The 27,258-nt window shown below is 38.7% G+C and overlaps 2 protein-coding genes across 2 annotated transcripts in view; both read right to left on the bottom strand.

Annotated features, from left to right (window-relative positions):
• Positions 1–18,563, bottom strand: part of LOC128740311 (anoctamin-8) — a 61,884-nt gene extending 43,321 nt beyond the window's left edge. Inside the window, exon 1 of the mRNA XM_053835849.1 lies at positions 18,392–18,563. Coding sequence (XP_053691824.1) covers positions 18,392–18,563 — 172 coding nt within the window. The remainder of the gene's footprint in view (positions 1–18,391) is intronic.
• Positions 18,564–24,255: 5,692 nt separating this feature from the next.
• On the bottom strand, positions 24,256–27,069 carry LOC128741434 (ATP-dependent RNA helicase vasa-like). The gene is made up of 5 exons (XM_053837247.1): positions 26,708–27,069; positions 26,330–26,390; positions 26,176–26,260; positions 25,428–26,116; positions 24,256–25,362 (listed from the first exon to the last, which is right to left on the bottom strand). The coding sequence occupies exons 2-5, from the start codon at positions 26,348–26,350 to the stop codon at positions 24,358–24,360; spliced, it is 1,800 nt and encodes a 599-aa protein (XP_053693222.1). The 5' UTR covers positions 26,351–26,390; positions 26,708–27,069; the 3' UTR covers positions 24,256–24,357.
• Positions 27,070–27,258: the final 189 nt, after the last annotated feature.

The raw sequence follows: 27,258 nt of genomic DNA, 5'->3' as shown, positions 1-27,258 counted from the left end.
ATCTCCTGAGTATATCAACCAACTTCGCAGAAGTCACCTATCCTCTAGGAGATCGTTTTGACATTTCTGCCAGCTTTTTGGACTTTCGGACCACTGTGCGTCGTGTGGGCAATGCACGTTTAAGATGGCGTAGTTGAAGAAACGGCCTTTTATCCTCAACATGCACATCCTGTCGTTAATCGCTTTCCGAAGCCCGTTCCCATCTCGTTGGTCACTCCATTACTCTGGAAAAATTGGGCTTTGCCGCCACGGATCCTACACACCTTCTCGCCTTTGCGACAGATCTCCTGCAATACCACGATGCCAAACCTTCGGGGTTCTAACTGATCGAGTAGCACTAGGGCTGTCGGTATTGGGCGCTTTTGGTGAAAACCGGTATTTCGGTATTGGCGTAGAAAATACCGGTAATACCGGTAGAATACCGGTATTGGCAGATTATTCGAAATCAATAGAAATATCAATGTTTTTCAGTAAATCTTTTTATTTTGAAACATTAGCTTCAGTATTGTTGCTTTGCAAAATAGAATTGAAGCAGATATAATACACTTAGCGATTTAATTCCCTTAATATAGAACGAATTTCATTGCCAACACTTCCAACAATTGAAAAAACTTCCGCTTTCATCGATGTCTAGCGAACGACTCTAAGCACATCAGGAACTTTCCTTTCATTTCTTCAAATTTATAGTAGGGAGACTGTAAGATGTGAATAAATAAACGTGTAAGATACACCCTGTACTACTCTCAATTCCTTATTGGCGTTTAATTGTAGTAGTAAGATCTGGTGTATAAAATTGCATTGCGAGCTTGCCGCGCTCTTTTTCCTTGTTTGATCGTCTGGTTGGAAACATCTTCATAGGTGAGTAGACAGATAGCAATTACATAAAGTGGTCCTTCGAGCCGGATGCGTCGTGCACGCAAAGGAGCAACGATAACGGTTATTGTGTGTTTGAGTCAAAGGCAATAGTAGTCCGATGAGATTTTTAGCCAAGATTTTTAGAAACCAAGTGAAAATGCGTGACATGCGGGTCATCGCTTTCTAGTTGGAACGACACGAGGGTCGTTCAGTTCATACATTTCTTCGTGAGACATAATCCAATAAGAATATAAAAACAAACTTAGATAATTCTAACACGTGGGTAAGAATTTAGGATGACACGAGGGTCGTCTATATTTCAATTGAAGCAACACGCGGGTTGCTGAATGACTACATGAGCTTGTGTTTATCATCTGAAAACAAGGCTGACGCATGGGTCAGTGCTTGTGGTGTATTTTTCTCAACTTACTAGTGCCTTTGACAAAACATTTATACCAGACTGATAACAGGAGACCAGTATTAGTAATATTTGGTTTACTTCATAGATTTAACGCAAATAACATGGAGGAGATTAATACGCTAGCTAACCATCCGGTTATTGTAGTTCAGTCGGAACAGGACAGATACGCGATGCAAAGAGATCATGCAGTTGATCGAATCAATGCAATAATCGGGAATATTGAGTCCTATAAGAACGATGTTTTCTCACTGGAAACTAGAAGAGAAATGTTAAAAGAGTGCTACAAAAATTTTGATTTAGCACAGAGTTATTTAGAGCAATGGATTCCCGACGAAACAATCAAGCGAGATCCGATTGAGATGCAGTACGTGAGCGGACTGGCACTGTTTGAAAAAGCAATTGCCAATAAGAAAACTACGTCAGAATCAACAGGTAGAGACAATGTACGCCTTCCGTCGGTCGATTTGCCAGTTTTCAACGGTGACAGTGAAAATTGGCTCGAATGGTACGACAAGTTTAACGCAATGATCCACAATCGCTCATCATTGGCTGTCATTCAGAAATTTGAATATTTAAAATTATCTCTTAGAGGAACAGCCCTAGCAATAATCGACTCGCTGCCAACCACCGAATCGAATTATGCTATTGCATACGAGCTTCTTACTAAACGCTATAATAACCCCAAGTTACTAGTACAAAAACACACAAAGGAACTTTTTGAGTTAAAAGGTGTGGAGGAGGAATCTGCATCTGCTTTACGCTATTTGTTTGATTCAGCTAGAAAACATCTGAGATGCTTGCAAATACTATATCAACCAGTCGAATCGTGGAATGCTGTTCTTATTCATCTCATGTCGAATAAACTAGACGTAGCAACTCGGCGAGAATGGGAATCCTCCATATCAGGAACCTCGCCTCCCGTATATGATCAACTGGAACAATTTGTGTTGGACAGATGTCAAATGTTAGATGCAATGCCAAAAAAGCGTAAAACATCGGATCAGTTTCATCAACAGAAAAAGTATCGCCCAGAAGTAAGAACCATGACCGTTAGGACTGATAACGCGCTAGGATGTATTGCCTGTGGAGCAGAACACTACGTGGGAAAGTGTCACCGATTCGAGCAAAAGTCATTGGAGGACAAGGTGAAGTTGATTAAACGATTCGCATTATGTTTTAACTGCCTGAAGTCAAACCACACGGCAGACAAGTGTCGCAACCGAGGCTGCTTCAAGTGTGGTGGTAAACATCATACAACCATACATCGAGAAAAACCACAGAGAACAAATGGTCGAGATACCCGTCACGAGAGTCGTGAGTAAACTGGAATCCTTTGTCATGAATATGTACTAACTAAATATTGCGTTAATTTTTAATAAATGCTTACAGAATATCAAAAAAAGTCTGATCACTTCTGGCCAAACAAATCACTTCTCCCAACAGCTTTAGTGGAAGTAAAATCTAATGGAAACCCGCCTGTGCCATGTCGGGTCCTATTGGACTCTGGTTCGCAATCCAACATTGCAAGTGCCGAGTTAATTGAACATAGCGGGGCTCAAATAATTAATGCTACGACCAAGATAATAGGGCTTGGAAATAGTATGCACAAAATAGAAAAACAGGCGTGCATAACTATTAAAGCAAAAATCTCGGAATATCAGAAAACCATCCAAGTGTTGATTACAGATTATGTCACTGGGCCGTTGCCACAGGAGGATATAGATATCAGTGAATGGGATCTCTCTGATATAAATTTGGCAGATCCAGAGTTTCATTTGAGCAGCAGACCGGTGCAGTTGCTGTTAGGTGCAGAAGTGATGTTTGACATTCTGCGTACAGGAAATAAAAAACTGGCCCAACATTTACCAGCTATACAGAACAGTGCATTAGGGTGGCTGGTAGGAGGAGATGTCACACGAATGAGAGTAAGTGGAGAGGTTAATCAATTTATGAATGGAAGAATTACTAATTTGTACATGCAGAAATGGTCGGAAGAAGAAATACTCTGCGAACAATTGTTTGTCGAAACCACCGAACGAGATGCAAATGGCCGGTTTGTTGTAAGGCTGCCTTTAAAACAAAATGCCAATGAGCTAGGTGAATCCAGGCATACAGCTCTGAAAAGACTTTTCCAACTGGAAAGAAGATTCCAACGAAACCCGATTCTTCAAAATGAATACATATCATTCATGAAGAATTATTTAGACTTAGGTCACATGGAAATGATCAGCGATGACAAAATACAATCTGATACAGTCAGGTATTATTTTCCGCATCATCCAGTAATAAAACCCGAAAGTAGCACTACAAAACTCAGAACCGTTTTCAATGGCTCAGCGGAAACTTCCAGTGGTGTCGCATTAAATGACCTATTAATGACGGGACCTTCAATTCAACAAGATATTTTTGATATTCTAATAAGATTCCGTTGGCCTCGGTATGTGTTCACAGCAGATATAAAAAAAATGTTCAGACAAATTATCGTCAACGAAAAAGACCGTCTACTACAATTGATACTTTGGCGATTTTCAACCAATGATGTTGTTAGCACATTTCGCTTAAACACAGTAACATACGGAACATGTTCAGCTCCGTTTCTTGCGGCACGGTGTTTGAAGGAGCTTGCAACCTTATTTAAGAAACAGTACCCAGAAACCTGTGAAGTTCTTGAGAATGATTTTTATATGGATGACGTTCTAACTGGACATGACGATGTAGAAAAACTTATTTTAATTAAAACACAACTCGATACCATACTGAACAGTGCAGGATTCGAACTACATAAGTGGGAATCAAACTTTATTTGTGAAGAAACTGAAAATCCCCAGGAAAGATTTGTTAAAATTTTGGGACTGAGATGGAACCCAAAAGCAGACTTAATTGGTTTTTCAAGTGAAGTAAACGATTACGAACATATCACAAAGAGAAATGTTTTGGCAGAAGTGCAACGAATTTTTGATCCTTTGGGCATGCTATCACCTATTGTTGTAAACGGAAAGCTGCTAATGCAAGATATCTGGCTTGAAAAGGTCAATTGGGATGAAAAATTACCGGATTCAATTATGAAACAATGGCGTTGGTTTTATAAACAGCTGTCAGAACTTAGCGGAATCACACTACCACGTAGAGTTGTTGATGGAAACCATCGTGTAGAGCTACATGGATTCGCTGATGCTGCTAAACGAGCTTATGGAGCAGTTGTGTACGTGAGGACTATTAGTGAAAAGGAAATCCACACAGAATTGCTGTGCTCAAAGTCTAGAGTAGCCCCTTCTAATAAGAAAAACAAGAACGAGCTCAATACAGCGCCTAAGCTGGAATTACGGGGAGCTACACTGCTGGTAGAGCTGATGGAAAAGGTAAGAGGCGTTATTAATATTCCAATCAACGCAATTTATTATTGGACAGACTCCCAAGTGATTTTGGAATGGATTAACAAATCAGTTCATCGATTGCCGAAATTTGTTGCTAACAGGGTTGAAACTATTCAACAAAAGTCACCATCAAGCGAATGGCATTATGTCCGCTCAAAAGATAATCCAGCGGATTTAATCTCACGGGGAACATCAACCCGAAAGCTCATCCAGAGTCGGCTTTGGTGGAATGGACCGCAATTTCTATCAGAAAGAGATTGGAATGACCACTCACAGAGAATGGTACTCACTAGTAAAACTGAACCGCCTCAACCAGAGGAACCACATTTCAAAGAAGACATTGATGATTCATTGATGAATCGCTTTTCCAGTTTCGGTAAACTGCAGCGGGTTACAGCATATTGTTTGCGATTTGCATACAATTGTAGACGACCGACAGAGGAAAGATCGTTCAAAGCACTAAATTTATCCGAACTAAAACGAGCCGAAATTCAAATAATCAAAATGGCACAAAGAAAACACTTCCTGCCGGAATTAAAGAATTTACAAGGCGAAAAGCCCGTTGCAAGGCAAAGCACACTGCTTACCCTCAGTCCTTTCTTAGACAAAAGTGGAATTATTCGAGTTGGGGGAAGGCTCCAGGCAGCTGGATTAAGTTACGATCAGCAACATCCAATCGTACTTCCTTCCAAATGCAACCTGACTATTCTACTAGCCAGAGACTATCATCTCAAATATTTGCACGTTGGTATGCAGACTTTGCTATATATGATGAGAATGCGATTTTGGCCGCTTCATGGTAAAAGTCTGGTACGAAAAGTTGTACACCAATGTATGACATGTTTTAAAAATGATCCCAGGACCCTTCGACAAATAATGGGACAATTGCCAAAGGAACGTATGAATCCCTCAAAGCCATTCCAGTGCTGTGGAGTGGATTTCGGAGGACCCTTCACTATAAAGGAAAACCTAGTACGAACTAATAAATGCTTAAAGGTATATGTGGCACTGTTCATTTGTTTGGCGACTCGAGCAGTTCATATAGAACTAGTTAGTGGGCTGTCAAGCGCGTGTTTCATTGCGGCTCTTCGAAGATTTTGCAGTCAGCGGGGTGTTAGCCACACTATCTTTTGTGACAACGCAACCAACTTCGTAGGATCAAAAAACGAATTAAAAGAGACCGTAGAACGTTTTAATTCTCAAGTGGAACCTGAACTTAAGCAATTTTGCACAAGTGAAGGAATTGATTGGCAGTTTATTCCCCCCCGTTCGCCCAACTTTGGTGGGATATGGGAAGCGGGTATAAAAAGCGTTAAACACCACATGAAAAGAGTTCTCGGATCAATGGTACCCACTTATGAAGAGATGCTTACTCTTCTGAAGCAAATCGAAGGATGTTTAAATTCAAGACCAATTTCTCCAATGTCAGATGATCCTGGAGATTTGGATCCTTTGACTCCTGGACATTTTTTGACTGGGGGGCCGATCACTGCACTTCCGGACGAAAATGTAACTCAAACAGCAAGCAACCGACTTTCTCGTTTTCAAGAAGTTCAGAAGAATACGCAATTGTTTTGGAATAGATGGAAAATGGAATATTTGAACAACCTTCAGCAACGAGCAAAGAGACTTTCAGTCAAGCAGCCCAACCTTGAAATTGGACAGCTCTGTTTAGTGAAGGATGAGAACCTACCGCCATTTTCTTGGATATCTGGCCGTGTGGTTAAGATTTACCCAGGTCCTGATGGAAATACACGGGTGGCTACTCTATTAACCTCTAAAGGCGAAATCAAACGATCAATTGGAAAATTGTGTCTGCTACCTTTGGAAGATTATATTGGTGGGGGAATATGTAAGATGTGAATAAATAAACGTGTAAGATACACCCTGTACTACTCTCAATTCCTTATTGGCGTTTAATTGTAGTAGTAAGATCTGGTGTATAAAATTGCATTGCGAGCTTGCCGCGCTCTTTTTCCTTGTTTGATCGTCTGGTTGGAAACATCTTCATAGGTGAGTAGACAGATAGCAATTACAGAGACCCTCCTTTAATTATTTACAAAATATCTTGTATTGTTGCTTCCAGCATAATTAATGCCTACAGCCTCTCTACAATTTTTTCTCCATCCCCAAACCGGAACTCCTGCATAACGCCATCCTCTTCATCATCGTTCACAAATACCTTCTCTTCTCTGTTATCAATCCCACTATTCGAAGATAGTGGGATGCAGATTTCATCTCCTTGTGTAATCAATGTATCACTCGAAAGACTTGAAAAATATTCCAAATTCTTTCCTGGCAGATCCTTTGCTGGCAAGAATGCTCAAAACGCGCAAAGATTCCCGTATTCTGATCAGAGCCCGGCATCGTCGAAACAAATAAATGAAGCTAACTTTCCCTTACATTCGCTTCATATATGAAGCGACTTGTTCAATTTGTTGAACAGAACGTTTCGAGCAAGCTTCAGCTGAGGCTACTGACTGTGTCAAACGATGACGATTGACAGTCATGCACGATTTGTCGGTGTTGAGTAGATTAATGTAGGAAATGTTACTCAAAATCAATTCAATTGCATTCAAAGTCTAGGCTGACCTTTTTCTGAATATTTGATAGAGAAATACAAATAAAACTTTAAAACCGGTCGTCATGATGAAGTGAAAATCGTTTCACTGACGCTGATTGAAGCCAATTTTGAAACGAGGCGGCGGTGCTTCTGTTAAAACTGAAGCTTCATTACTTCATTGTTGAATAATAATTTACCAGTGGTGTTACCGCTACTTCGCTAACCGGGCAATCGCGAAACGCTAATTAGGCTTCATAATTCATACTCAGACTAGCCAAATTATTGCTGATCCGAAATTCCAAATGAACTGCCGCTGTTAATTTTGAAATTGATAAACTGTAGAACATTTTATCCATTATTATAGGTTTTGATCTTAGTTTTATTAAGAAAAGCCATGTAATAAAGATAAATTAGTAATAATTTGTACAGTGATAGATTACAATGCAAGTTGTTGTGATATGTTCAAAAATAAACTGTGGCTGTAATTTGCAGTTTGCGATTAGTAATTAGCGAAATTTCCTCGATTATCGAGCAAATTGAATTGGTTAGCGAATTAGCGGTGCCCAACACTGCAATTTACTATTGTAAAAGACGTTTCTGAGCCCTGATCTTTTTTCCTAAATTCGTTATTTGATAGCTTCGAATAATTTGGTGGCTTTTGAATATCAAGTTGTTCAAAAATAAGTTGAAACGCAACGTCTGGCTCATACAATGAAACATTTTTTCAGCAAAGTTACTCTACTGTGCCTAAAACGGGTTCAAGAGCTAAAATAATTTGACCCACAATTGCACTCTCTTCATTGTAAGTAGTCGAAGAATCTCGTCGGCATTAACACCAAGTTGTTTTTCTAAGAGTTTTATAATCTTTTATCAAATTTAGTTCTTATTCGAATAAGGAGTTGGAAAAAACAAGCAGATTAGAAAATACCGGAAATACCGGTTTTTTGCCTTTCCAAAACCGGTATTTCGGTATCCAAAAATTGGCCGGTATTACCGGTTTCGGTACTACCGGTACTACCGGTTAGACAGCCCTAAGTAGCACCCTTTCGCCACCAACGAAATTTAAGGATCTGCAGTTCCAGGTACCAAGTTTCCATTCCATGACATTATTTCATCGCCTTTGTCTATGCCGAATGTTTCGAGTAAGTGGGGTGAGTTTAGATAGGTAACCGTACTAGGGCTTACGCTATCAAATTTTGCAATGGGGCTGTCATCTTAAAGTGTCGAGACAACGCTGTGCCTCGTTATCTGTTGGTTTACGACCTTAGTTTCCACCGGGGTTTGTTACCTCCTTAGTGGAGTAAGGTTGCTCCTATTTCGGCTGGTATCACGTGGAGGTAGGGATAGGAGTTGCTGGATAAGAGGCTAAGGACCGTTATCGGGTCCGTTTTGCGCATTATCCACCCATTTCCCAACCTTGGAGGTGTTGCCATTGTTCCAAATCTAGGATTTTTTCTTTCTGACCTAAAATAAACAATCTGTCAAAGTTTGGTTCAAATCCATAAAGGTTACAATGGTCTTGGATTTTCGTGTCAAATGACGGGAATAGGGTTTTTTTTCTAGTTCCCGTCGTAATAAGTAAACCCATTCTAATTTTCATCATTTGTTGGATGGATTTAATGAATACTCCAAAAGTTCTTGTGCTGATTTGACTAAAACACACTTACCTTCCGATCAGTGAACTTTGAAATCACTGAAAAGAGAATATTATTGAAATTACGCAACTGACTTTATTTCTAAAATTCGTCGTGCCAAAATTTTTCATCGTCCGAACTAAAAATCACAACAATGTTTACGAAGCTAACGCGCATGTATTTGTGTAGTACGGCATGACAAATGTTATTCTACAAAATTTCTGCAGGTCAGGCAAGTTTTCCTGGCTGTAGAATAACGACAATGCCTTGCGTGAGTTATTTTTATTTATGAATGACGGAAATTGAAACAATTAGTAGACATTGTCTTCTTCGTCGCACGAAAAAACGTAGGAAATTTGGCTGGTAGGACTTCTTTAATGATAAAAAGCATTTAAATAGATGTCAGCTCACTTTGGTTGATCGCGTATGATAGACAACTAACTAAAATATTAGGGAATAACTATTTGCATTGTGTGTCATAAAAATGGTGATATTTTAAATAATTTGTGTTGGATAGGACGGGAATAGGCAATTACGATGATGTAGCAACATACCCTACATAATTTTTGGATTCTAAATTTACAATACCTAGTGAACCTCTTCTTGGATTGACCTAAGAAAAAAGTTAATATAAAAAAATTGTTCAAAATAATGAGTAGAATTTGATTTCGCTTCAAGTTTACAAAAAAATGTAAAATTTGAATATTTTGAAAAATTTATAATATTTGAGATTTGTCAAAAAAATCAGAAAGTATGTCCTAAAATCTGGCACAGAGTTACGTATGACTCTTTGCCAGATTTTAGGACATAATTTAAACTATCTTTTTAAAAAAATGAGCCAAATAAAAGGGGGTAGTTCAGAGTTCTTTCAGTGTATTTCTGAATTAGGTATGCTAATTTTCTACAACTTTTCCTAATACGTCATTTTAATCAAAAGTATAGTTTTAAAGACAAGATTTTTTTGGAAATAAACTCACCGTTCTGAAAAGTAACTTGACGAAAAAAAGCGTGTAGTAGGAAATGAGTCCTTGCATGTCCGGGTATCAGTTATCAGCATCTGAAACTCGATCGGCACGTTCCTCACAAGAAATTTGATGCAACAGAATAGATTCATGGTGTCCAACAAATCACCAAAATTTCATTCAATTTAAAAACAAAAATAACGTGACAAAAACGTGCTTTTTCGAGCGACTTGACCTATACATGCTCGATAAAAACACGGAGTGGTGAATACAAGAACATTATGACCAAAATAGGAACCCAGCAGAGACCTTTCATTAGACAAAAATTTAAACAAAACAGCATATTTTACCCAATTAAACTCGAGCATCACAAAGATTACAACTATAATGGCCTACTGATAATATTACAAACAGATACAGAGATACAAAGTTGATTTATTTGTTTTTCATTGAACCTAATCGATAACTTTCAAAGATTGATCAACTATGGCCAAAACCGGTACAGCTACCGTATTGAAGTTTTTTTCTTCTTTTTTATCCACAAGAGCTTTCATTATAATTAACCCTATAATTTTTTCAAAAAATAAAATTTTTCGAAACATCCGAGCAGAAGAGCTTCGTCAAAATGTAATGACGGCCACTACCGACACGAGACATAAACAATGTAGTAACGATAATAATGCTACAAATATCTACCGCTAGCCAAAACAACCCCCGCCGTACAGGAAGGAAATGTGTTTTTATTTTCAATTTTCATCCACAGATGCATCTATCAGTAGACACATCTCATTCGCACTTTTCTGCATTCTCTTGTTTTGCTTATGCTTCGTATGTTCATCGTGTACCGTTCGACCATGAGTTCTCTGCTGAGAGAGCCGATAAGCTGGCCCGACCTACCAAATCGTAAGGAAGACGGTAAGGCTCCCACCCCGATATGATCATACAGTCAATGTGGATACGCGCACCAGAATTGAACGCTTATGTTCGATATCGTACTACTGGTTACATAAGCGCATAGCTTTTATCCTGCAGCAAAAATCGATATGTTTGGAGCGAATGACAAAAAAATCAAAAATATTGAGTAGCTCCAAGCAAAGTTACCTTTTACACAAACAAATTAGAAAATATATTTCAGTACCTAGAGTTTTCATAATAATCGTTGCATCTTAATACTGATAAAATCACTGATTCTTCTACATATAATATTATTTTGTTACTAACTTCAATCTCCTGCAGTATTTCTTATTGTTGTTTATTCGGTTTTAGCAATAAATATCCCATCGATAAAACATTCGGATGAACGAAAAAGCAGATATACTAGCGTACCTAAGTTTATATATTGAGTCAAATAGGAATTGTTGATGGCGTTAGTCGTGCAGTACCTGCAGGCCATTTCTCAGGAGGCCTCTGACATAAAACCAATTTGGGTAATTGTAACCACAGTTTGACTAGTGAAAATAAGATTCTGTATGAACCTCAAACTTTTACGGCGCGTATGGTGTGTGAAATAAAGCAATTTTATCGCTACGCTGGATGTAGAAATAAGTTTCCGTCCATTCCGACAATGGTATGCACGAGGTTTGTGCCAAAACAACAAAAAAGCCTGAAATGCAGCTTTATTTTCAATCTCCATATGTAAAAAGTTTTGCTTCACTATTTCCTTGTCAGCATTGACAAGAATGCTACCGGAACGTATCGTTCGCTAGTAAAGTTGTAAAGCATGAGTAAGTTCAGTTTTGGAAAACGATTACACATAACGCAGATGGTGCAAGAACTCGAAAAGTTCATGGAAATAAAAAGAAAGAAATTTGAATACACCTGACACCTCAGACTTGGTGTATCAACATTAGTGTATTCAAGTATGGCGATGAGAGCATCCGTAACAAAAGTTCATGTCAAAGGATTCAGGCACGTGTTACGCTGCAAACTTTACTGCTTTAAATATAGTTTTGTTGCTTTAAATATAGTTTAAAATACATTTTGTTGCAATATATTCCATCAAACTATGCAAATTGTGTGTACAGCCAGTCACAATCATGCTTCATACACAATTGTGGATTATATTAGCTTTAACTTCCGTTTGAAATTATGCTTATTGGTTGATTAAATGGATAATGCTACCTATGAGTACAGCGGGACTTCGGGATTTGGCATACCTCGATTCTGCCATGGACCGATTTTGGTAACACAAAATATTTCACTTGCAAAAATATGCTTAAATAGGTAGGTATCAATTAATTTTCACATACATGCGAAATGACAAAAAAATAATGATGCCGGTATATTCATAAAAAAAAAGTTTGTAGTTGTAGATTATTTCGAAAGTAATATTTTTATAGACGTAGAACTACGTCTTACAGCAGGGTGTCAAAAAACTTGCGTGAGCTTTTGTCAGGCTATTTAAACGTAAAACGTTAGCAATTGTAAGAAAATCAATCAATTTTATCAATAATCAGTTTTTGACACATTTATAAGGGAATCAACACTGGGTGGTTGGCAAAAGAGGAGGGGCGGACCCTAACATGAGGGATGCTCCAAATAAGTAAAAGGGGTTACATTTCTCTTGCATTAAGACCGATAATAGTTGTGCAAATGGCTGGGGGATAAGAAGGAGGAGGAGGTCTACCGAGGAAAGATATATGAAAAAAACCAAATTAATCCACCTAGTGGTATGACGTGGCCTTTCTACTGCCACAATAATTATTTTCTATTTTCTCAGGAGCACCTATAATTAAGTTGACTACATTTTTAAATATCCGTTCCATATTATTTCAAAATCATTATTTAACAGTAAAATTCACATAAACGTACTGCGTGCAATAATTATGCACGCCAGCGTAAATTTTTGTGAGCGTCATTTAATTTATTTTATCAACACCCTATTAAGTTTTATAATATTTACATGTTAGAAACGTATCTATACGTAAACACAAAAAATAATTTTGCTGATTTAAATAATTATAGAAAATTAGAAATTAAACCTTTAACGAGTCTACAGACGAGCTTAACTTTTGGGCTTCAGAGCCACATACGAAGCTTGTTTTGAATTAACAACATGAAAATGGTATTCAGAACAGATTTCTTGATATTTCGATATTAATACAACAACATTCTGGCCATGCGTTCAAGAGTTATCATCCTTCAAAAACAAGAATTCAGAAAAATTACGAAAAATAATTTTTGCGCGTATACACTCAAGTCGCTTTTTACGCGCAGGATACGTCCCGCGTAAATCAAAACCGCGTAAATTCCGATAACCGCGTAAATTCCGAAAACCGCGTAAAAAAAACTTTGTGGATTTCAACACTACGCGAAAAAATAAACGTTTTGAGCACATCCGCGTGAATTCCGAAAACCGCGTAAAAAACTGCGTAAATTCCGAAAACCGTGTAAAAATAGTCGCGTAAAAAACCGCGTAAAAAACCGCGACTTCAGTGTATTTCCTTTTAGACTTTTGAAGAAAAAGGATATCTAGAACAAAATGATTGAACTCAAAATTTCACTGACTTCAATTTTTTTGCAATATATTTGAATTTGAAAAAATAACGAAAAAGAAAAATTAGATTTTTTCTTAGTTGGCGCTCCTTCCGTTAATTATTTTTGCATGAAAATTAAAACTTGAGCTTCTTTTGAATGTACTTTCATAAAAAAATAGTCATTAGCTTGATTGTATCGTTTATATGATGATGCCCGTTAGAGGGTTTAGGAAACGATGGAATCAAAAAAATAGTGGTAAAGCGGCGCCATAAACATGTTTGAGGATGGTATCGTCAAAATTACTAGTAACCTTTTCTTCATATTTTTCATATAAAATTTCTAAGCTCTAGCATCTATTGATTGGAAAAGCATCCATTGATGCGCAAAATTTGTATAAATTTATATGGAAAAATCAACTCATTGTGGTGAATGACCCTTTGGGTTAAAACCACTCAAAAAAAAAAAAAAAAAAAATCAACTCATTAATATTTACAATCCTATACACCACTCTACCTATATGGCTAAATGAAATACTTTTCTTCGCTTTTTGCTTTGCTTGTCCGATTGCGAGTAACAGCAAGTGAATAAAATGACAATTGGGTACTTTAGCGGTATAAAAATTTTCGCATATTATAAGATATGATGTAGCTGTATCGTCAAAAGAAGGCTTTTTAAATTCAACGAGTGAAAGTAATAAAAAAAAGTATTTTTTTTTATTTAAAAAAATTTTTGGGGATAAGACGATAGCTTATAAGTAAACCGCTTTTCTTCTCAGCTCATCTTAGACAATTCAGTGGATAGAGATAAACTATGGTCATCGGACGATACAGGTTTCATATGGGAGCTGTCAAAAACTCGGTCAAAATGAAGAGCTCTATCAGAAAGATAGAAGAGAGGGAGAGAACTTCTCACATCATGTCAATCATTCAGCTTGGCTGATATCTGTCAAACAGTAAATCATTCTATTTTTGATTTTTATTAATTTTTTCATCAAATATTGACTTAATTAAAATAAAAAAAGAACTGCTAGGTTCAGAAATCGACGGGCCTCACTTGATAATGAGGTAAAAAAGCCACTTTTTTGGGAAAATCAAAAAACTTTCTTGTATTTCTATGCAAATTTTTAAATTGCAAATTGCAACCGTTAATTATTATACGGTGCTTAAGTGTTAAAGTTTGAATAACTTCTGAATGAATTGTCCGATTTTCAGCAACTTGGTTTCGTTTTCGTTTGAGATCTATCAAGATTAATAAGTAGATTTTCACGCGAAAATTATTAGCGTGGTTTTTTCTGCGTCTCCCACACACGGTTCTAATTTAGCAATTTGAACCACCATCTTTTCGTCATTGCCTCATCTCTGTATCCCTCCTTGTTACACAAGCTTATTTTCAATTTATAATTAGGTACGGGATTACTATTACTTAAATATGAATTTTCATTGGACTCGTATGAATGCTGCATGGCACAATAATAAATTGTAGGATTTTTCTCTTTGAATGAATGCTTTTATGTTACAAAAACATGTTTTAAATACTTTTTTGTCACATTTCTTTATGCAACTTTCAAACCACAATCATGAAATTCGGAAGTTGAGAGTTTGAGAAGATTCCCTTTTCATATGCAATCAGTCTTTTTAAAATCGGTTAAGGGACCTATGAGAAAATGAAGCGTCGTATTTTTCATATTTTTATATATAACTTTTGAACTAAAAGTCCGATGAATATAAAATTCAATAGCGACCTATGGGTCAACTGGACCTTTCATTTGATACTAAAATCATGAATCGTGAATCATGACCTCCGAGAAAATTTGGCTCAATCAAAAGTGTTTCACACATACGTACACACATAGAAAATGCTCATTTTTCTAAACTGAGTCGAATGGTACCTGGCATTCGTCCCACTGGGCCTTCTTTCGATTTTCGGTTTTCCGAAGGGTTGCCTATACCTTTATACTATATTTTCATATAGTGGAAAGACAAAAGGTTTCATTTCTCTTCCGTTATACCAATTTTCAGAGAGCAAACAAATGCATAATCCGCTATGACGAGGAATATAAGTATGAATGCATATTCCGCCATAACTCCGGAACGCCTGGATGGTTCTATAAAGCTTAGCACAAATGATCTTTGACATGAAAGGACCAGCGCAGGGAATTGACAAAAGGGAGAGTCACTAACAAAGGGGCGGAAGTCCGAATGATTTTGGTATCGGAATACCAAAGTAGGTGCAAAGTCACAGTGTAAAAAAGTAGTGCGTTATTTTTCTAATTATGAAAATAGTTTAAACATTCAACAGGCGACAGATATGCAACAAAAATCAATCGAAGACATTTCAAAGACAAACGAGAAATAACAGACAATATTAAATCCTTGAAAAAGACTTAAACACAAAGTCGAAACGTCGGAGACAATTAAAAAAGCTGTTCTGTATTGCATAACATATATAAAAGTATGTACCATAGATAGGACTCCCAGTTGACCTCGAGGTACGATGCTGGGCTAGTATGGCTATCGTCGTATGCTCGAATCTCGACTGAGTGAAAATAAATACTGCCATGCTGTTTATATCTTTATACGCTAAAAGCACACCAAAAAATCCGGCATTAGCCATTACCATAATTAAATCCATGATCCGGCATTCTTGTGCTGTCCGGGTGGCAAAGGTTAGGTTAGGTGGCGAATTTACTCGGGTTTTCTGCATACTGAACATTACACTTTAGACTAATACTAAAACTTTTGTTTTCATATAGAAATCACTTCCCCACTCTCTGACAGCCCCATGAGGGTCGACTTTAAAAAAAATATAAGACATGGTTTCATGAATTGGCGCTCGTAAGTTCGGACCCCGAGATACAGCACAGGATTCCAATCAATGCAAGTTAAAGATTCTACTTGAATTTTCATGCCTCTAAACCTCAGCCATTTGAATGAGGTTGCGTATTCTTTCGCGATTTCTTCGTAGGATACATTACTGCGCAGAATTTGGAACATGAATAAAAAATCTGTGCCTAAACCTGCGCATTCTTGCATCGCATTTTTCTAAAGAAAACAATGCATGCAATCACTCTTTTAGTCTAAAACATGACTGAAACTTATTTCTAATTATGCTGGATAATTTGATCATTGCAAAGAATTTCGATCAAAAATTTGTTAATTTTCTAGAAGGACAATCTTAGCGTTGGCGCTAACGACGATGTTTTCTGCCATATAAAATACTTTCAGTTTCACGTTAAATTATTTCGCGTTCAAATATTATGGCCCGTTTGTGAATAATGGCGTAATATTCAACAGACATTTATAAAAAAAAATAATGCAATGATCATAATTATGCACAATGTTAGAAAATACTTATATTAAGAAAAATGCGCCGAATTAGGAACTGCGCAGAATTAGGAGCGGTCACGGTATAATGTACATCGATGATGATGTAATTTGTCAGAATGGCCGAACTGTAGGAGAAACAGATAGTGGCTTAGATTATTAAAGGAACTAGAATCTAAGCCCGAACTCGTGTTTTTAGTCTTTGACCTTGAAATGCGGTCGGGCATTAATATTAATGTTTTTTGAAATGGTGGTTCTACAATTGATTATGGGACGGTAGGGGAAAGTAATGAACATTTTTTTGGTGTGGAGAGGAAACAGCGGGAAGGTGAGGGGGAGGGGTTATTGGTAGCTACGCTTAACTAGTTGTCGTTGTGACTCCTACCTTTTATCCAATGCTGGAAGGTGCATGGGTCGAACCAAGCTATAATCTGAGATTATAACCGGATTCAAACCCACAGCGTAGCTACCAATAGCCCCTCCGCCTCACCTTCCCGCTCTTTCCCCTCCACACCAAAAAAATTTTCATTACTTTCCCCTACCGTCCCTCCGTCAATTGTAGAACCACCGTTTCATCTAAGAAGAATCTAAGATATTTAGTAGGCATAGCGTAGAGCAGATGATTATAAAAAAATGATGTTTATTGTAAAGTTAGTTAGAGAAGCTCACGAATAAACGTTGTTTTTATAATTAGCTACAGGTGATAATTCTCTAGTTCAACAAACGGTGATAATTAGTTCAACAAACGGTACATAGGGTACGGGAGGGTATTCGCAGTACGCTACTAAATTCGGCATAAATTACCTTTTTTTGCTGCGCTTTCCCAAATAAAAACTTTGCCGCTATATAACAGTACTGAAACGAATGCAGTACTCATAAGCTTTAATGTGTTATAACTATTTTCATAAAAATGTAAGTAATTTGCTAAATTTTGTTCAAAAAACATCAAAACCACTGTTTTTCCACTGGCACGTAATCAGGCTGAAAAAACCAGCAGCAATCGCTTACGCGAATTCGCTCTTAATGATGGTTTGGAAAACACACAATTATAAAAACGTTTACTTATTCTAGAAACTAAACAGCTGTGAATACCGTATCACAGAACAATTCTACTTCTTTGTATCACGGACGGACACAAAAATTCCCTTCTGACATGATAATATAAATCAATTTTCATTCACTACGACTTGCAGCATTTTGTTTTTAATTTCAGCATATGGTGCTCTATTTACACTACTACCAATGTGTGAGGCAGTTACTCCTGAAACTATTCTATCGTGTTGACATAGCTAGTATTTGAGTAACAACCAGTTGTTTCTGGTGTTAATGTATATGCACGATTCAATGCGCCAACAGCAAGCTGTTGTCACTGCAAAACTAGTTATCTTCAAAGAGCCGGTATATAGGCTATACTGACACGTTATCTAACGGTCTCTCTTTTGATCTGTTTTTGAATCCCTGTGCGTTTAATCCCTGTGCTGGCTATTTCGGCCAGTCGGATTTAAAAAACACAGACACCACTGTAGAATATGGGCTCAATTTAGCCGCAGTGATTTTATCATTTCTCGCGACTATAACTCAAATTCAGTAGCGTTCAGTGGCGACCAAAATACACGCCGATATTTAGTAAATATTATTCTATCAACTGGTATAAGAATCTTGTCTCGAATAAATATAGTTTCAACGTAATTCCTGAATATTGTTCAGGCTACCGCTTAATGGGCTGGAAATACCCTCCCGTACCGTACTATCGTAAGATCAAAGAACTAATTTCTGGCTTACCATTTTCTACGCATGAAATTATTTTTCCTTTTCTACGTCGCAGATTGGACTCCAAATTACTCTCATCACCATACTCCTCATTGCCAGTGTCCTCTGATTCCTGATGAACATCCTCAATTATGCCACTATCATGAATGCTTTCATTTGTTAGTAACAGCGGATGTTGATCCATAACGATTCAATGAGGTTTACAATTACTTCAATCGATGCTAATCCTCTACAAGCGTACACAATAATACTCGTAACAATTCACATTGATGTTTAGAAATGGTACACCGTTGCCAAATGGATACAGTGGAATTGCATGACATAATGAGTCATTTTTAAACGATGTCACATAATCATGTCCGTCAATACTTGATATCAAGATATGTTTCCGCTACATGCTGGCTAGTCATTTGCCGAAGTGCGAACAATGGACGATATTGTTAGATATCGGTACTGAAACTATACACTCCACTTTAATTTCATACACTAACTACAAACATATACATCCAAACCATTAATCATTCGGGATATGTATCACAGCGGTGATGCTTTTCCGTTTGCTACACTTCTTCGTGACCCTTTTCGGTTTCGCGTAAATGCTTATAGAATCAACTATTTCCACCCACTCAACAGTCCTTCCTACCCGTCACTGAAACTCCGTAATAAAAAAAATACAGAAGGCAGCGATTATCTTCCTTCAGCACCTTTCTACGACTTACGTCAGAATACTAACGCAGGTCAGACTATTTCCACATTTATATTTTTTTCTGCGCTATTTGTTTTATATTATTTTACATAACTGCTCACAATAATGCTCTAAACACTGCGTATTAAGCACGGGAGTAAGGAGGAGAATCCAAATTTTCCACAAAGAAACTTTTCCTCGAATTCTGACACTAATCGATTGCGCCGTAGTTTACTCTCATCCCGGTTGATTACGAAACTGCTTCCGCAGCTAGTTGAATCAAAATCAATCTTTGAATAACACGATGTAATCTAGTGGATTATATTCCTTCATCTTTGTATTAAAACAACAATAAACGATTGTTATTATTCGCATCAAGAACAAAGGCTAGTAGACGGATGAAAATCTTTAGCTCACACTCCACCCACTGAGGTTTGAAAAATTTTCATTTGGTAGTAAGAAAGCACGCACAAAATCGGAAAACACGGACCGTACGCCTGCGAGTTTGTTACACGAATGACAATATTGGGCCGAAAATCATCGTTTGCTGCTTGTATAAGTTCAGGCGTAAAATGCGTCTGCGCCTTCCGAAGCCGGCTATCAAGGCTGGATCACTCACGCGGATGTCAACATAACACGAAGACGGGGTCACGCGAACCGAAAGAAAGATGCAATGTTCCGACCGAGCACGTGAAAAACGCTTCTATTACGACTACAAACTAAACTAATAACATTGAGTGACACTCGCAAGTTCCGATGAGTTCAGCACTTGAGCTTTTTCCAGAAAAACGCCGCAAACGCCAAATATTTAAATACAGAACAAAACTTAAAATTTATTAGGCATTCTATGTGGATATTCAGTATGATCCAGAATGACTTCGCATGCATCGAAAATATACATGCTTATTCGTCCTAAACAGTCAATTTGCTATTTTAAACAATTCCTCTATATTGAAATAGTGTACTATAAGTATTGGCGCAATTCGCTTATCGGTTGAACGAAACAATGATATTTTCTGCAGAATCCACCTCTTTCATTTTCCGCTGAATAAAATAATTTACGTATCTATGGCCGATTTTATTAATTCGTATAAGTCAATAAGATTCGATTTATCAACTGGAGGAACTAGTGGGAGGCTGGGCCTAAGCTAGACCGTGACACGTGACTTCTTCTTCTTCTTCATTTTGTTCGAAAAGTGTTTCCAAGAATGCAGCTGCAGTTTATGATAGAAGCCACTTGTCCTAGGTGAACGCTAATTACACAAAAATAGATCCAATCTGATCGAATAACACTTACACTTCAATTTAGTTTGTTTTATGTCAACACGCCACGGTAAGCAAACTCTTAAAAACCTAGTAACGTGAAGAACTTGATGGTTTCAGTGTTTGCTGTGGTTACCAGCAATATTTTTGGTGCCGCCACGTTGAAATCTGCCGAATAGATTTGCTACCTAACTGCATCGGTTAATAGGGAAATAAAACTGCTACTGAAAAAGTGACAGTCTGCCCAATGCCCAATATACAAAATTCTGAAATGTCAGAACTACCGAGCAATCACTTCTTAACGCAGCCTACAAAGTGCCCGAGTCCCTACCCACAACAATTTCAAGGCCGCTTATTATACTGTCCACCGTGAAGCGCTATAGTGTGCTTAGGATTAAAGCCAAAAATGGCTTTTTTGAGAAGCTGACAGGATTGACAGGACACGCAAGGGTCTACAACAAGACGATGGTATTTCTTGCTTTCTGTTTAACATCGCGCTAGAAAGCGTTATGAAACGGGTGCGCAGCATGCGAAATACTTACTTAAGTGGCCTGCCGTTCTAAGAAAGCCCGTTGAAAAAGTTTCTCCAGTTAACTCGGTTATGGGTTACCGCTCTCCAATTTCTCGGACACCGAGTACTCTGCGCCAGATAACGCTCCACCTGGTCTGACCATCTTGCTCGCTGCGCTCCTAGTCATCTTGTTCCTACTTGTTCTTTAGCTACATGATAGCCTTCTTAACTCCTTAACCGTTTGTTGCACCGTCGAAATCGCTTTCCCCGCCGACATTATTCTCCACCTGGACGCCATTCAGGTGTTGATCGAGGTGCTGCTTCCGCTTATCGGTCACGTCACGATCGTCCATCAAAATACTGCCATTCTTATCCCGACACATTTCGGCTCGCGGCATAAAGCCTTGTGGGATCCGTTCAGTTTCTGGTAGAACTTTCGCTTTTCCTGAGAATGACGCAGCTGCTTCAACTCTGCATATTCCTGCTCATCCAAGTAGCGCTTTTTCTCCCGAAAGATTTGGTTTCGCTGCATCTTCTTCTGTTAGAGTCTTTTCACGTTCTGACGTGTGGAACTGCGCATTTTGGCCGCCTGCTCAGCGTTCTCCTCATCCATCACCCTTCTACATTCATCGTCAAACCAATCGTTCTGCTGATTCCGTGCTACATGCCCGATGGAGCTTTCCACTACACTGCTGATGGCTGTTTTGATGGTGTTCCAACAATCTTCGAGAGAAACTTCGTCCAGCTCATCCTATTCTGGCAGCGTAGCTTCGAGTGAATGCGCGTAATTTGAAGCGACGTCTGGTTGCTTCAACCGCGCGAGATCTAACCGATGCTGGCGTCGTTACCGAAGGTAGTTCACAACGGAGAGTTTTGAGTTTTGGGTGCATCTTAACCGTTACTAGGCAGTGGTCCGAGTCAACGTTAGCGCTTCGATAGCATCTGACGTCGATAATGTCTGAGAAGTGCCGACCGTCGATCAAAATGTGGTCGATCTGTGATTCTGTCTAATTTAGTGACCTCCAGGTGTACTTGTGTAGGAATCTGTGCTGGAAGAAGATACTACGTCCGGTCATGTTCTTGAAGGCGGCAAAGTCGATAAGTTTTAGGCCCATTTCATTAACCAGCTGGTGTGCGCTGAACTCTCCAATCACCGGTTTGTATTCCTCCTCCTGGCCGAGCTAAACATTGAAATCCCCGGTGATGATCTTGATATCATGTTTTGGGCAGCGCACAAATTAACCTTGTCGTCATCGGTACTGCTGAACTGCTAATTTCCCACCCTTTCGAACGCGATGAATTATAACCGTCGCCGGCGAAACCGCCGCCAGAATCGTCGCGAGGGCAAATATAGTTTATTTTGTAAATCAATAGCTTACGTGCTATATAAACAAAATATATACTTATAACTTACATTCAGCCAAGCAGATTCTTTTTGCGACGATTTCAAGCTGTCAAAAAAGTGAGCAGCGCGTTTTGTTACCAAAGAAATGGGCAATATTGAAGAACCGGCCCTTGATTCTCAACCTGTACATTCGAGGATTGATTAACCACCACCCAATCAGACGTTTCCGCATCTCGCCCACCACTATGAAAGCTGTACACAGCTCGTGTGTGTTGCCACAGTTTTGATAAATGGTATGTCCATCTCTGAACGTACGTACTGTTGAGCTTTTCCAGCACACCAACTGCAGCGCTAGGACGTCGAACTTGCGGCTCTTCAATACGTCGGAGAGCTCTCGCGTGCTTTCTTGGACGTTGAGAGATCGGCAGTTCCACATTCCGAATTTCCAATTCATAGTCTTTTTTCGTTTATCCCGATTGTTCCAGTCCGAGTTTACTTGTTCTTCGTTCAGTGCGTTAGTTTTTTTCGTGGTGGCGGCTTGCAAAGCCTGCAACACCAACCCCTTGTTTTGCCGGAGGATTAAAGAAGCTTGAAAGAGCCCTTCTTCCCTGTCAGCATTGCTTGTACCGGGGTTAGTGGCCCGATCTCCACCAAAGTTGCTCGTTTCCCGGCTGGTACCACGAGAAGATAGGGATAGAAGTTGCTGTATAAGAGGCTGTGAACCATTGTAGGGTCTGTTTTATGCCTACAGGTGCGCAAGGCACTGACGGTACGCATTATTCAGCCATTTACCAGCCAGGCTGCGAGATACGATCTACAACAAATCCAGGTAATTGATCTGCTTCACTGATGACGCCAGCATTATGGGCATTATGGGATGGGCCGGATGTTTCAGCCGCTTGCCGAGCAGTCAGGGGCCGAAACCGTTAAATTTTTGCCATACAAGGCCGGTGAGCTACCTGAAGAGAACGGATTTCACTACACAGTTGTCCGGTTTCCTTGCCATCAGGTGTACGATGGGAATCTCTCGAAGTAGTGCCAGCAATTCGTGTTTCATACACCTATGCCACAATCCGTTATCCGTTTGTGCTCTACCAAAAATAGTCCGCAACACCTTTCGTTCAAATATAGCAAAGTTACTATCCCAGGTCCATAGAGAACTACCGCTCTGATTAGCATTTTGGACATCGTCAGTTTTGTGCGGCGGCGTATGCTCCTTGTTCGAAGTGTCTTTCAGAGGGAAAAGTGGGCTCGACTTCCAGCTTGAATGCATCGTTGAATCTGTATACTCGTATTATTGTCGGCGGTGACCAGAGATCACAAATATTCGAACTCCTCAACCAATTCGAGTTCATCGCCGTCAATAGTCACTGTCCGTCACTTCCTATCATATATTTAATTTTCGACGCCTTGATTTGTAACCCAATCCTTCTACTTAGCCTCCGCTGTTCCAAGGTTTCTAGTAAGCATTCCTGCACTTAGTGCATAGATTTTGCTTATTTATCGGAAACTCCTCAACCATTTTTTTTTTCAAATAGTTTTGTTTCAGTCCACTCCAGTTCAGTCCAATAAACATGCTCACATACAAAAGTTTTAAGATTTTTCGACCCGTTCCCAAAAAGCAAATACATAGAACGTTGCGAAAAAACCTATCAGACCGTGCCCTATTTGTTCGCCAACACTGTAACTTTTGAAAACTCGCATAGCGTGCATGCTTTTTTTAGAAAAACAAAATTTAATCTAAAAGAAAGTTTTTACGAAAAATTAATTATACGATAATTTAAAAAAAAAACACACTACCAGCAGATATAAGCTCATTTGTGTACATGAATCTCAGGCATTATCCTGAGACATTAGAAATAGAAATAAAATCGAATATAAAAGTAGGTTACATAAAATGAAAATAATCGTGTTGAGCTCATAAAAGAGCACACCAGGTTCATTATTTCGGAATACCATCAACTATATTTCTTGCGTTAGAAATTTGAAAAGAATTTATTTTAATTTTATCAATACCTACATATGATATTCACGTGTTATCTTTCAAATAACAGAAAAATATACATCCTTTAAAAGAATGACATAAATTCGAACCTCTCCACAATATAAGGAAAATCATGCATATGAAGCTTTGTTACGCAGACCATACAGATAGGACACTTAGTGTCACTTACTCAATTCCAACTTTCTTCTGGTTCCATCTGATTCGGCATTGCATCAAGCCGAGATCCTTCATTATTCCTATCTCGTATGTCTTGCCCACCAAATTGACTCGCCCCACCGAAGGATGAACTACTAGACACACCCTGAAGAAAGACCGGTACTTCCTGATCCGCCTGTTTGAGAATCTTCACTAAATCGGACGCGACTGCCGCGTCAGATTCTGGATCGTAAAAACTGGTTGCCCGACCTTTATTGCCGACTCGTCCCGTTCGACCAATCCGATGTACGTAATCATCGATGCTTTTAGGCATATCGTAATTTATAACATGAAGAACATTTTTGATATCTAATCCTCGAGCTGCCACGGATGTTGCAATCAGAATGTGCATCTTTCCAGATTTAAAATTTCGCAAGGCTTCTTCTCGTTCTCGTTGCAACCGATCACCGTGAATGGAAGTTGTTGGGTATGTCGTCTCGGAGAGCAGTGAAGCTAGATAATCTGCATTTCGTTTCGTTTCGACAAACACTAAAGTACCCTTAGCATCGGATAACTCTAAAATCTCTTGCAATTTTTTGCGTTTCTGAAATTTTGTCACCTGGAATACGGTTTGTTCAACGTCTGCACTTGCACCGCCAACAATACCGACAGCTGCAAATATGTAGTTATTCAAAAATTGTCCAGCCAGTTCTTGTATCGCACCCGGGAATGTTGCGGAAAACATGAGAGTCTGGCGTGATTCTTTAGAAGGCATCGTTTCATTACTCATTATTTTTTCCACATCTGACATGAAGCCCATATCCAACATGCGATCAGCTTCATCCAGTACCACGAATTTAATCCGATCGAAACATACAGCTTGTTTGTCAACGAAATCTATTAATCGACCGGGCGTTGCAACAAGAATATGACAACCGTTTTGGATATTATCCATTTGGTGACGGGTAGCTGTGCCTCCATAGGCAATACAAGTCTTCAAGAATGATCCGACAGCGAATTTTCGCGCTTCGTTGAATATCTGGAATGCAAATGTTGCAAAAGATAATGGGAACAATGCGATTACTTTAATCCATTCAAGTTTACCTGCAAAGCTAACTCACGAGTAGGCACAATTACCAAAATCTGCGGACTTTCGGCTTGTCTATTACAATTTTCATTCAACAAAGTGTTTATCATGGGCAGCAAAAAAGCGGCAGTTTTACCGGATCCTGTTTGTGCACATGCCATCAAATCCCGTCCATCCATGATAATAGGTATGGCATATTTCTGGATCGGAGTTGGTTTATGGTAGTTCGATTTGCGTACATTATTTAAAAGGCAATCGAGAAGTCCTGAATTAGCAAACGAATCTATTGGTTTCGGAGGATTTTCGCCAGTAACTTTGACTTTAATTTCATCAAACTTGTCAAAGTTAATACCGGAACTTATTCCAGATCCGAACATTTCTTTTTCATCATCGGTAGGAGCCGGTGGTATATATAATTCTCTGGGTTTGTCAGTTTTTACCCGGTCGCCGTTTACCAGATTATTGCTGCTTTCTTCTTTCCCGCGTGTACGGAAACTACCACCGCGATTATTTCTAGCATTTGTTTCATTGCTTCCTACACCGTCTCGGCCGCCCCGTCCACCCCTACCCCCACGGAAACTAGTGCGTACATTTTCGTTTCCATCCCCATTTTTCTCCTCCCGAGCATAGTTGTTACTCCTGGAGCCATTCCCGTTTTCGTGAAATTTGCTGCCATGATTACCGCGTCCTCCACGAAAGCTGCGTCCTACGGATACTTGAAACTAAATAAATGAAACTTCTTAGCAGTACATTGTTATGACAAACCTCGATGACTTTGTCGGCTTTCAGGATAGCCACTATCATCACCCCCAGAATATCTGCTCTGACCGAAAGATTTCCCAGAATCGTCCTGCAAAACGCGGTCAAAACTCCAGATTATTGCTTATAGGCTGATAATGAACAGAAAATCACTACTTACGTTGTCTTCCCACTCGCTCATTGTAACGATTACTGGCGATAGGCCCAAAAATCTACTGTTGCTGCACAGAAAAGAAAAGAAATATCATCGAGTACATGCGATCAGTAAGGTAAAGTACGGTTGAAAAGAAAGTTGGTGATATTAATTAATTGCCCTCCTCAAGGCAGTCGAAAGCAAAGCATTTAATTTCAAGCATCCATGGTTTACCGTATTAATTATTTGCGGATGAGTAACAAGCTCGTGTCGGTTTCTTATTTATTCTAATTTTTCCGACTATTCGCTTTCCACAATTAACGACTAAACTGTATGGATATTAGTTGTGAATTTAGCTGATGTAGTAAAAACAGCACTACAGCGGATCTGTCACTGTACACTTACCAATTTTACAGCGATACAGAATGCACTTAAACAAGCGTTTTGGTTCTCTATATCGACGCTGTGATGATAAACCCTGAGTAAGCTAAATTGTTTTAAAAATGCTGATCTTGCGGCTTGAAAACGCTGTTCACGTTTTGTCGTGTCGTTCGTAAAACGCGGTTGATATGGATATGGATCCAGTTGAAAATGTTCATTAACACTGATACCTATGTACTACAATATTAAAACAATTTACACTTTTTACACACTTTCTGATAAATCTTAAGGAACTTTAGTACAAATATGTATTACAAAAACAAATTACAAAAACAGTCAAAACATCCATAAATTTGCTCATCTAGAAAAAGGATATAATATGAATGAAAGTAAATATGTTGACAGACATTCCGGCATTCACCAATCACATTCACGCATTCACCGTAACACCATCGGCATCGCAGCGCAGACCGGCAAATTTTGCAATTTACACGAAGAAGTAAAAAACTCAAAATTGAGTATTATGTACTCAATTCGAAATGCTTACTCTTTAAATTTTTACCAAGGGGTTTCCA

The sequence above is a fragment of the Sabethes cyaneus genome, chromosome 3, assembly GCF_943734655.1.
Source record: "Sabethes cyaneus chromosome 3, idSabCyanKW18_F2, whole genome shotgun sequence".
Taxonomy (NCBI): Eukaryota; Metazoa; Arthropoda; class Insecta; order Diptera; family Culicidae; genus Sabethes; species Sabethes cyaneus.
The sequence above is the reverse complement of the archived record's forward strand: the minus strand, read 5'-3'. Positions and strand labels throughout refer to the sequence as shown.